General features: G+C 41.6%; 1 protein-coding gene across 1 annotated transcript; it reads left to right on the forward strand.

Annotated features, from left to right (window-relative positions):
• Nucleotides 1-8,594: 8,594 nt before the first annotated feature.
• Nucleotides 8,595-9,791, forward strand: LOC146384795 (general transcription factor II-I repeat domain-containing protein 2A-like). The gene has a single exon (XM_084929901.1). It carries the CDS (start codon nt 8,595-8,597, stop codon nt 9,789-9,791), a length of 1,197 nt encoding a protein of 398 aa, XP_084786027.1.
• The last annotated feature ends 2,798 nt before the right edge of the window (nt 9,792-12,589 follow it).

A 12,589-nucleotide genomic window follows, 5' to 3' on the forward strand; every position in this document is an offset into this window, starting at 1 on the left:
TTTTTCTGTGCTCAGCATCCACACAGTTGCTTCTGAGGTGAAAAACAAACTGACTGTTTTCATGTGTGCAGTAAAAAGCTGTTACAACACGTCGGCTTTGATTGTTGTAATTGTGGCTTGCTGTGACAATTAGCATCTGGACACAACGGAGCTAGAACGCCACACGGAGGCACAAATTTATGCTTTCATGGCATTTTCAAAGACTCTCTGTCCTCTTATTCTCAACACCAGACTGCTATAGACCATCTTGTGACCATTAAATTAAATGCACTGCCTTTGTTAAAGTATGGTCTCTTCAAAATGTATCCAATTTTTTATAATTGTGATTCTCTGCACTCAACAGGTCTAAAATGCCAACGGTATGCCGCTCAGAAAGAATTCACATTACTACTTGACAGGCTACTAATAAAGTCCTACATTAGCTTAATTTTAATTACTTATTGAACCTGCCAAGGGCAAACCACTGATTTTATTCATTTGATCAATTAAATAGTCGTTGGCAGTGCTACTTGGCCCAAGACAAAAATGGAATAATGAACCCCGAATAAACCATGCAGAAACCCAGGCATGTACTAGCATTAGGGGAGTGTCGGTTACATTCTACAAAAACGCCATCCATCATCCATTTTCTACCACTTATCCAGGTCCAGTGGGCAGGAGCAGCTGCCTAAGCAGACATGGCCAAACTTCCCTCTCCCCAGCCACCGCCTCCAGGTCTCCTCTCTGTTCTGGCTGCCTGAAACACCGCACCTGGGAGGCCTCCAGGAGGCACCACCTCTGCCTACTCCCTTTGATGCCGAGGAGCTCTGCTCTGCTGTGAGCTCCTCGCCGATGTCTGACATCCTCACATTGTCTCCAAGGATGAGCCCAGAAATTTCCACTGCTTAAATTTGTGATTTTATTCTTTCAGTCACAGCCAACACATTGTGGACAATACAGTGAAGCTGTGCCGTTGCATTCGGCTTTCTCTTTAATTGCATCAGTCTGTTTGTTAGTCTCATTTAGAGGTATTTTAGAGTCTTTTTCACCTAAGTGATACTCAGTGATAACCTCATCCCAACCCTTTTGTTTTATAGAGGAGCAGAAGACACTTTTTATAGATAAAACAGTTTTTGCATGTCAGGACCTGGGAGAAATAAAAAAAAAAAAAAAAACATATTCTGATGTTATATTGTTTGGCTTAGAGTCATTACCAGTGGTAACATGAAGTCTCTTTCCACAGCCCACTTGGGTCTAAGTGATGTAAATTTTGTGATCACATGGTGAGTGTGAGGATCCACTTGGGTGTCTTCATCCCTCTGTGGCGTTTTGGACTTTCTGGGCACCAACGACACACCCATCTCAGTTCACGTGGACGACCCGGCTGTTGAGTTTCCAGGTGTCTGTGTCCATAATGGAGTAAAATCAAAACATTAGAGATCTTATCCTTAAGACAGCAACTCATCCTCACTTCTGGGTGGGAAATCTACCCTTTTACAATTGAGCACTACGGCCTCAGACAGGGGTGGTAATTCTCATCCCACTAATGTTGCTGCAAACCATGTCATCATATGTTAGAGACCAGTGCCCAATAAAACCAACCACATCCGTAGAGCCTGCTACAAACTCTGTGTTGTGAATGTCACTGAATGTGATCAGTAAATGTTTGGACCAAATCAGTGATAAAGGGAATACTCTGACCTAATGCAATGCAAAGCAATTCTTATTATGGTTGTACAGAGCTCCAACAATGGGACCAGTACTGTATAATCCAACGTACCCCGATGCCTTCATGTGCCCAGAACATGTTGAGCAGACAAATCGTTGAAAGTTTAAAGAGCTGGTCCAATGTCCCGTGACTAAGTTCTCCTCCTGAATCTAAGATTCCACTAAGGACGGACTCTCCTCTCTGGATCTAAGAATCCAGGTTAACAAGTGGGATTTCCCTGAACTTCATTTCTCTTTAGATGTGTTTGTGTTTGTTGTAGTTTAAAACATGCATATTATATCAGTATTTTTTAATCACTGACTGAGAACACTATAAAAGATAGAATATGGTCACATTACGCTAATGATTCCTTTTGTTTATAGCACATACATTTTTCTGTTACTATCTTTGGCTCGCATGCCCACAGGAGGGTGTTTCTGTGAAATGTTCTGCTGTACAGAGGAGCCAGTTGTGATTTTCTTAGATGCTGCATTAAATGCACAGATGCTGTTTCATATACATTTCCTCAGACAAGCATTGCATTTTCAAATACTTGTAAAGAACCATTCTGGTCAGATTTCTGTAAATGAAACCTGGTTAGCGACGTGGTTTCCAGAGCACCGCTTCTCCCAGAGTAGTAAAAAAGACAAACAGAGTGTAGTATTTTCTGTGCCAGAGAGTTTGTGTCAATTTAGATGCTCGCTCGCATCATGTGACCTGGAGGACTGTAGAAAAACACAGCACTAATAAGTACCACCTTGGAGGACTTGTTTCTATTTCTTATACTGTATTTCCTAGTAGTGTGACTATCCTGCACTGTCCACCCTCGTTGTAGAGTTGAAGCATGTGAACAGTCTATATTTTGGTGGAAGCTCCCTGCAGCAGGCTGAAACTCTGGAGGCTCAACGGCAAATGAAATGATAGATTACACTGTTGATCTTTACGAGGTCAGTCGAGGTGATTTTTAGTTTTATAGTGGAGCATATTTATTGGCACAGCAGTACACAGAAAAAAAGTTACATTTAAAGAGAAGTTGGGACTCAGGTTCTCTTGTTATTTTGACTCAACCTTCATCTTCTGAGAGAAAAGAAAGTGGAGAATAAGAGAAACGGGGGAGGAGGGGAAGAGGACGAGGGAGTGCCGGGACCACGATAGTCCTGCTGTCTGTTCCTCCCTCTCTCATCTTTCTGTCAGGGCCGCTTCCACTCTCTCTGATATCACGTCTTCTGTGATTTCTGTGTTAGTGTTTGTCTTTTGTTCATTTTCTGTTTCATTTTTTTTTTTATTTTCACGACTGTTTTACTTTACTGTTTTCAGTGAAACAGTCTCAGCGGACTGCAGGTTTCCTCATAAAGAGCACAGCTCCATAATGATGAAACTAGTTCCACTGCCTAAAAAAAGCCATGATGTTAGTTTCATGATCATTAATATACAAACTGTCATGTTCGTTGATCAACGGCCATGAGTAGCATTCACAGAGAGTTGGGGAATGGCTGCAGTCACAGCATTGTGAGATGGTGACAGATGCACCCTTAGGCCCCCTCCTCGATTCAGCAGTAGATGCTCCCTTTTCATGTATATTTCCTCCTTGACTTCATGCTCAAACCAGCCAGGATGCACATCCTCATCACTGAAGGAGTGGCCTACAGAGTCCTGGTCAGCTTTCCGTGTCTCTTCCGTGTGGTTGTTTGAGTTCCCTGATGTATTACTCACGCCTTTTCTGAGCTTTCCTTACCTGGATCATTGAGCACAGATCAAGATACTTTCTGTCATGGCTTATTTTCAGGTTTAAATTACACCGTGATTTCGTCTTATTCATGGTTTCAGTTTCCTTGTTTTTCTTAGTTTAGTCATTTTTATTTCTAGTTTGACTTTCTTGTTTCTTTTAGTCTGTTTCCCTCTTTGTGCCTCCATGTGGAGCCTGTCTCGTCTCTCGTGCACGCCAAGTTCCGTCTCCGTGGTTATTCACGTTGACCCCGGTCACTGTGTTAAGCTCACGTGTCTTGAGTCTGCCTGTGTATTTCCTGTTTTATTTTGATAGTTCCTTATCCTGTGTTCAGCGTATTCAGTTTTGCTTCCTCCCTGTCTCACTGTGTCTGATTACTTCCAGCCGTGTTCCCTCTGTGTATTCAAGTCCTCCGTCTTCCTTCCTTCCTACCTGCTGTCGTGTCGTCCCTGGTAGCTGTGTTTCTGCCGTGTGCCTTGTAATACCTAGTTCTAGTTTCCCAGGTTCCTAATTTTAGTTGCTTGTTTCTAGTTTCTGGTTTAGTTTTCTTGCATTTAGCATTTGAGTTTTTGAACAGCAAAATAAAGCTGCCTCTCTTAGTTCATTCCTTTGTTTTTGAGTCCAGCACTTGGCTCCTCATCCTGCCTGCCACAGCATTGACATGAAACTTCCACCTGTATCTTGTTCCTTCAGTCAAAGGCTTGTTGTCTTTGTGAGAGCAGGTGATGACGTACTTCATAATCAGAACATGGCACTGTGACCCCAGATTTTGCTGCTGTTTCTTTTATTTTTCGTGCGTTGCCCTGGTTTTATCTTCATTTTACCCACTGTCGATCATTTCTTGTTTAGTGATAAATCATCTGAAGCAATGATTTAAAACTCCAGACTTTATAAGTGCTTATTTTATTTGAGTGCCTTTCCCCATCACGTTGTCGACCTCGTCACAAAGACACAGTATCTGTTTGGAGCACATACTGCAGGGTTTTGGCTCTGTGTGTCAGTCTGGAGGTGTTTGCTGTTGTTTCATCCTCTGGTGCAGCCTCTCTCTCTGAGTGGAATCACAAACACAGTTGATTAAACAGTGTCTCCTTGTATGTCAGCCCTCTGCTGCTTTTGCTGTCAGACTTGTTGGTATTGGTTTTATGCACGTGTCCAATTTTATTGTCTGTCTTACATTATATTGCTGTTGTTCCTTTTGTTTATGAAGCACTTTGTAACTCCAGCTTGAAGCTGTTGAAGCTGTGCTGTAATATAAATAAAGTAACACTCACATTTATTCTCTTGGACTTTCAGATCTTTAAGCTTTGATGCTGCAGATTTGCAACCTGTAAATAAACATTTGCTTACAGTGAGTGTTCGCGCACACATCTGTCCCCCGCAACATGAAAAGAGGGCTCACATAAAAGGATTAAGTCTTCTCTTAGAACCAGCTTTTGGGATTTTTGTGCTGCTTTCTACCTCGTGTGAAAAGCTTCACCCTGCCGTGATCCTCGTGGGGTGAGGCTAATCTGAACCCTGTCACTCACCTCTGCACGCACACGACCAGTAGATGGGCTGCTTTCACTGCTGCTAGCATAAACATTTCTGAGAAAGGCCTGGGTGTGAATGGGCTGACTGCTGTTTGCCCCCCACTCATGTGTATATAACTACACCACTCAGTGTATCCAGCGATGCCGTCAGAATCAGCAAATTCTGAAACAGTAGCTGCAGACAGAACCACACCTGCTATAAGAGACGAGCCTTTTATAGACGCTCGCTGATCCCCAGCTGTTTCCACTCAACACCATTTCATTTAATGACGACTCAACATTTCCTCTGCGTTTGCCTTTTTGTTCGGCGTTCTGTATTTTCACTGTGGCAAACCAATTCCATGAAGAGCAAAATACAATCTACTACCAATTTAGGGTATTCGTCTGAGCTACAGAGCTCCGCTGCTGTCCAGGAACTCCTAAAACACATCAGTAAGCTCCGCTCAATGCGTGCTGTGTTATAGATTTTCGGAAATATGGCAACTTTCAAACAGACCAGAGAAAAGGTAATGAAGTAACACCAGAAAAGTTTGGTTTTAAGTTTGAAAAACTGTGTTTACGTCCACTACGTCCTTTATTTTAGAAGAAATTTTATGCTGGTAAAGACTGATTACTACCTCCACAGTTTTCATAGACTACATATTTGTTGATTCAAGTTTCAGCTTGAAAGCTGCAGAGTATGGCACGTTCAATGAAGAGGCTGCCGTGTACAACTGTGACTGAAAGGCGTGACTGATAGTTGTTCTGCTTCATTTCTGTTGGAGCAAATTTGGTATTGCAGTACGAAATTTGTGTTGGAATAGCAGCTGAGAATCCTTATAACAGGTTCAATAACAACTGTGCTCGCTAACATACTGCCAAAAGGCTGTCATTTATTCTCAAAATTACAGTTTCTGTCAGCAAAACACTTTTACTGGAGATTTTTAATCTCACTGTCGATAAAAACAAAGTCAGCTGCAGTTAAAAATTCTCTTAAACGTCACTTGTACTTAGTGTCCAAGATTGGGGGTTTGTCTTATAGTGGGGGAGCTATTATTTTATAAATAATGTTTGTTGGATTAGAAAATTGCTTAATAGGTATTGACGGATGATGCTGATGTTTTGAATCCTAATAAAATACACTCATAAATGGAAATACCAGATTTTGTCATCATAACAAACATTTATTTTCTCCTGAACCCAAACAATCAAAGAGATTTTTTTTTTCTTTTCTTTTTTTAAATATACCTTGTATTTTAAAGCCCACGTCTTGTTGAGTGGTTGAGCTTTTACTGAGTGGCTCTGGGGATGTTGAGATGTGAGTGCTAAACAGGTTAAGAACAGTTATAGGTTAAATCTGTGGGATGGTATGATACTAAAAGTTTACAGTTTCAAAGCATGTAGAAATGTTTAGAGGAAATAGAAGATCGTGAAGTTAATAAGTAACCAATACATCTCCTGACATAAAGTGCAATAAAGCAGAACGTGGTTATTATTGAGTTTGGAATGACTGCACCTGTACACCCGAGAGTTCCTGAAGTAATCTAAATCTGCAGTTAAGCTAGCAGTTAACACATCTCTGAGTCACTGATGTGGTTTTCATTAAAAAGTCACTGAAGTCACTCTGACTGCTTTCATCTTTAGCCAGGAAATAAAGGCTAATCATGAAAAGCCGTGGTATTAACTGAAGTAGCACATCTAGCTAGAGTTTGGTCATTCTGGGGGGAATAAAACGTCTTTCATAGACATTAAAATATCTGAAATGTGTGGGCAAAGGAGAGTTAGAAAGAGTAAACTGGAGTGAAGCCTGCTACAGTCTGGCAGCTGTCAAAGGGATGAGAAGCAGTCACAGCATTCGAGTGGGGTGCAGGAGACAGGAAGTGTGGCAGTGGTGTGTCACAGTTATTATATTTTGTGAATTTGTGGTCATAGTAGAGAAGGAAAAGTAACACAGTAAATTTAAATTAAGTGAATAATTCACAACGAATAACATAAAATACACTATATTACCAAGAGTATTCGCTCGTCTGTCCCATCACGTTCTTAATCCATGGTATTTGATATGATACCGGCCCACAATATGCAGCTATAACAGCTTCAACTCTTCTGGGAAGGCTTTCCACAGGGTTTATGAAAATTTTTGACAATTCTTCCAAAAGCGCATTTGTGAAGTCTGGTGTACGAGAAGTTTAACTTTATTTTTCTGTTTACGGCTCACAATGGGTAATGGCCATTTCATTTGTTGGAAGCGGTTTTAGCCCCGCCTTCCAAGCATCGGACCACCATTACACATGAGCTAGGTTTTTCGGTGAGACAGGCCACGGATGGTCCGTGCGCCATTTTGGTGAGTTGAGCCCATAAACAATAATATGCTAGTCTGTTGCTAAAATTTGTTTGTTTTTTTTCTGTTCACGCCAATTCACGAGTGGTTATTTTCTGTTTGAAAGCAATGAAAATGCTGTTTCTGGTTAGAATTTGTTTTAGCAAACTTGGATTTTGGTTTGAAATGATCTAAAAAAAACAAAAAACAAAACTTGAAGGATAATTCAAAAATCTATTATCTTGTTGGTTATAAATATAAATCACAATTTCATGGATAAGAGAGTTGAAAGGAAAAAGAAATTCATTTATTTGTTTTACATGGTTAAAAATAATTTCATGTACAACCAAGGACATTTTCAAAACATGCATGTAATATATTACTGTGGTAATATGAAAAGTGAAGATAAAGAATTAAGCTATAGCTGTGAAATAAGAGAAAGGAATTGATCTGGCTGTGTGCAATAATGTCAATACTGTTGTGCAGGCATGGGCAAACTACGGCCCGGGGGCCACATGCGGCCCATTAAACGTTTTGATTCGGCCCGCCAAACTTGAAAAAATTTAATAACTTAACCTTGTTAATGTTTTATTTCCCCTGCAATTCTGATGTTTCCTCACTAGATGGCGCACTCTAGATATATTGGCTTTGTTGAGGTGAAGCGTAGGCCTATTACTCCACGTTTGCACTTTACCCTTTGACCCACCGCCCCTCTATGAAGATGAGCGGTCCCAAGAAAAGGAAAGTGGACAGACAATGTCGAGTGTTCAAAAAGGAGTGGACAACTAAATATTTTTTCACTGAACACCGATCATCTGCTGTTTGCCTGATATGCCAAGAAACTGTGGCGGTTTTTAAAGAGTATAATATTAGCCGTCACTTTGCCACAAAGCACGCTAATAATGCTAGCAAGCTCTCAACAAAAGAACGGGAAGCTGCTGCTGAGAAGTTGGCAGCTAATTTGAAGGCTCAGCAAAGTTTTTTTCACTGTCAAACTGCCATTCAAGAGTCAAGTACCAAGGCCAGTTTTATGCTTTCATTCAAAATAGCAAAGGCCAGCAAACCACTGTCTGAGGGCGAGTTTTTAAAGAATGTATGGTAGAGACAGCAAGTATTTTGTGCCCAGAGACCAAAGACAAATTTGAGAAAATCAGTTTATCACGGCGGACAGTGACTCACCGTGTAGAACTAATAGATGAAGATATCACCAGCAGATTAAACAAAAAGGCGAAGTCATTCACTTTTTATCCTTTAGCACTGGATGAAAGCAACGATGTCAAAGACACTGCTCAGCTCCTCATTTTTATCCGAGGAATCAACGAAACTTTTGAAATAACGGAGGAGTTTTTGACAATGGAGTCTCTGAAAGGACAAACACGGGGAGAGGACTTGTTTGAACGGGTGTCTGCTGCCATCGAAAACATGAAGCTTCCCTGGAGTAAGCTTGTTAACGTCACCACAGATGGATCTCCGAATTTAACGGGAAAAAACGTTGGCCTGCTGAGGAGAATCCAGATTAAAGTGAAAGATGAAAACCCTGACCAGGATGTCATTTTCCTCCACTGCATCATCCACCAGGAATCTCTATGTAAATTGGTGTTACAGCTAAATCATGTTGTGAATCCTGTGGTGAAACTTGTCAACTTCATACGCGCACGGGGACTTCAGCACCGTCAGTTCATTGCGTTCCTGGAGGAAACTGATGCGGATCACCAGGACCTGCTTTGTCACTCCCGTGTCCGCTGGTTGAGTTTGGGCAAAGTGTTTCAACGAGTGTGGGAGCTCAAAGAGGAGACTGGCGTGTTTTTGGAGCGGCAGGGGAAGACTGATGAATTTCCTGAGCTGAGCAACAAGAGCTGGATGTGTGACTTTGCGTTTGCTATGGACGTATTTTCACACTTGAATGAGCTCAACGTGAAACTGCAGGGGAAGGAGCAGCTTGTGCATGACATGTACACAAACGTGAAAGCCTTCAAATCCAAGCTGGCTTTATTCTCCAGGCAGATTTTGAACAAGTCATTCACTCATTTTCCTACACTAGCCACGCTGAAAGAGGCCGGAGCAAAAGTAAAGAAATACAGTGAGTCACTGGATGCACTGCACGGAGAATTCTGCCGTCGGTTTTTGGATTTCGATAAAATTGACAAGTCACTTCAATTGGTGGCCTTTCCTCTGTCACAAGACCCCGAAACAGCTCCAGAGGAGCTTCAGCTCGAACTGATCGACCTTCAGTCCGACCCTGCCTTAAAAGAGAAGTTCAGCTCTCTGAAACTAAATGACTTCTATGCTTCACTCAATGATGCCGCGTTTCCAAATCTAAGGCGAAAAGCACAGATGATGTTGGCTTTGTTCGGCTCTACCTTCGTGTGTGAACAGGCCTTCAGCGTCATGAACATCAACAAAGCCAGCCACAGATCCAAGTTAACAGACCTATACCTCAGATCCATCCTGAGAATCGCCACAACAAAACTAACTCCAGACTTTGATGCGCTGGCTAAAAAAAAGGAGAACAACAACACTGCTCCCATTAAAATGTGTGTGTCTCCGTGATACGCACGCTGTTAAAATAAACAGTGCGCGCAGATATCGCTTCATAGACTGACTTGCTGCAACTGTTTCGTCCTTGCATTGGTCGTTGTTGACTTTTGGCACCGGGGAAACAAATTGAATAAAAGGAACAGGACAAGTACATCTGCAACGGGAGAGTGATGGTGATATCCTGAAGGATAAAAGAACTTTCAGTGCTTTAAAATAAAATGGTCATTTATTTGATTTTCAGTGTTTAAAGACTAATTTCGAAGTCAGAGATTTTATTGTAATGCTTTTCTTCATTTTCACTGGAAATTAAAGCACATGTTTTCTCCAAATCCCAACATGTGTATTTTTCCCCCAATGAGGTGATGTTTTCAAAGCACGCCATCTATCTGCTCCTGTTCCGGCCCCTTTGTCAAATGTTAGAACTCAATGTGGCCCACGAATCAAAAAGTTTGCCCACCCCTGTCCTAGCCCAAATCTAACTGTGGTAACGAACAAGCAGAAATACCTGAAACAACACCCTCCACCCCCAAAACCCCCAAAACAATAAAGTGAACATGTTAAAACTAAACCTGACGAAAACATTTCGCAGGCCGGAGAATCAGGCGCCTTCAACGTGGCCAAGCAAGACTTCTTGGGATAAACTAAATGCCCAAGCAAGGAAAGGGCAACCCATTAATGAGGCAGAAGCAACCAAGAAATAGGACCTAGTGTGAGAAGCAGGCCAACAGAACCAGTGGTGTTGTAGGACCCAGAGCATACATGCATTCTAATAAAAACCTTTGTGGTCTTTCCTGCTGACTCAGTGATTTCGAAACTCCAATATTTGAACACTGGCTTTTATTTGAGAGTTTACAATACATCACCACTGATAACCACACATAACATCGCAAACACACACACACACACACACACACACACACACACACACACACACGCTCTTAAAAGTATCACTGTCTCTCTCTTCTGCTCTTACTGTCTCTGCTCAGCTCTCTGCCCAGTCCGCTGTATACATAATTGCTTTGAGTCATTAATAACCTATTAATATTGATGCATGTTATTTAAATGTGCAGGTTAACGACTCGGCGGACCTCATTAAGTCTTGATGGGGTCAAACTAGGCCTGCAGTCCCACCATGCTGTGCCTGATTACACTTTTAATAGACTGTGGCTTTGATTTAGTAGGCTGTCCTCACTATGTATCGCATGCAGAGATATGTTTTAATTGTTAGCGAGACTTTAAAGGAGGGCATCTGGCTTTGTAAGCACGCAGGTGATACCAGTTAATTGACTCCGCTCTAAACCACACAAACATCACTTCTCCAATCACAGCTCAGCAACTGTAATTATAGGCGCTCCAGACCTGTCAAGCTATATACAAGCTGATCTGACATTCGTATACAAAGAGTTTAGACAACGGCGTCTTCTTAATTGCTTTGTATAAACTCAAATCGTAGGCGCAAATGGATCCGGGAGTGCATTTGAATGTAGCTGCAGTTATAAAAGAGCTTTCGTTATGAATAGAACACCCACTGTGTAGTGCGGAAACCTGTAGTGGAAGTTTGAAGTTATGCTAAAGTGAGAAACCTTTATGGACTTTGGTCAAACCAGAAGGTTCAGGACCCTTTAACCCTCGAAGGTTTAAGCAGTATTGATGATGACCCAAATTCCACAGCCCCGCTAAGTTTAACCCTAAAGCAATCAGAATAATCATTTTTGTATTTGGTGCATTGTATTCCAAAGTCTTTGCAATTACAGAAAAAAGAAAATAATCAGACAATTTGGATGAGATCAAAAACTGTTCACATTTTCCCCCCCAAAAAATCACTTATGTCCTTCTCCAAAATATGCTCTAAATAAGGATAAGTTACACCTCAGAGGGTTGAAATCTTGGGTTTGGGCTCCATTGTTTACAAATGTAAAGGAAATCTTTTTTTGAAAAGATAACCACAGTTATTTGAAATATGTATCTGCAATAATAGATGCATGCGGTTATTGTGTCATAGTGCATCTGAAGGCCAGAGAAACATTTAAGTTGTATCTCTTGTTTTCATGTATTACACTCTGATATAATTCAATTTTTTATATGGCGTCAAAACACATCAGCAGTTGCCTGAAGGTGCTTTATATTGTAAGGTAAATACTCTACAGTAATACAGAGAAAGCCCAACAATCAGAAGAAATCCTATGAGCAAGAACTTGTTGACAGTGGGAAGGAAAAAAAACAACCCCTTTTAACAGGAAGAAACCTCTGACAGAACCAGGGTCTGAGGGGGCAGAGATCTGCAGTGACTGGTTGGGGGGTGAGCGTCACGAGTCTGCGGCGGCAGAACTTGTGTTTGTTAAGTGGTCCCAGAAGCAGGCGACGCAAGGAGACAAACTCAATAACAAAAGGCGAGACAATTATTAAGGTGAAACATGAATTTACAAAATAAGAGAAACCAAAACCAACAGCTAATCTAAACTGAGATTAAACTAAACTGAGAGCAAAGCACAGGGACCGTGGAAAAAACTAGGGGCCGGGAACACGGGGGAAGACGACCAGACGACCTGACAATGAACAAGGGGAGACAGAGGGCTTAAATACACAGAAGGGCAATGAGGGAAATGGAAACACAGCTGAAAACAAATGAACACGATGCCACAGGGGAAGCAAAACTAAACACACTGAACATGGAAACACGAGACTATCAAAATAAAACAGGAAACACTGAGACTGACACATGAGCTTGACACAGGAGGAAGGGCAGATGAGAGAGGGAGCGAGGGAACACGACAGAGAGAGCGCGATGACGAGCTGGCGACACATGGAAT

This window comes from Perissodus microlepis, chromosome 6, assembly GCF_051167445.1.
Source record: "Perissodus microlepis isolate ML-2025 ecotype Zambia chromosome 6, ASM5116744v1, whole genome shotgun sequence".
Taxonomy (NCBI): Eukaryota; Metazoa; Chordata; class Actinopteri; order Cichliformes; family Cichlidae; genus Perissodus; species Perissodus microlepis.

Excerpts from the sequence above, each read along its gene's own strand:
- LOC146384795 (XM_084929901.1), top strand. The coding sequence starts at position 8,595 with ATGGAGTCTCTGAAAGGACAAACACGGGGAGAGGACTTGTTTGAACGG.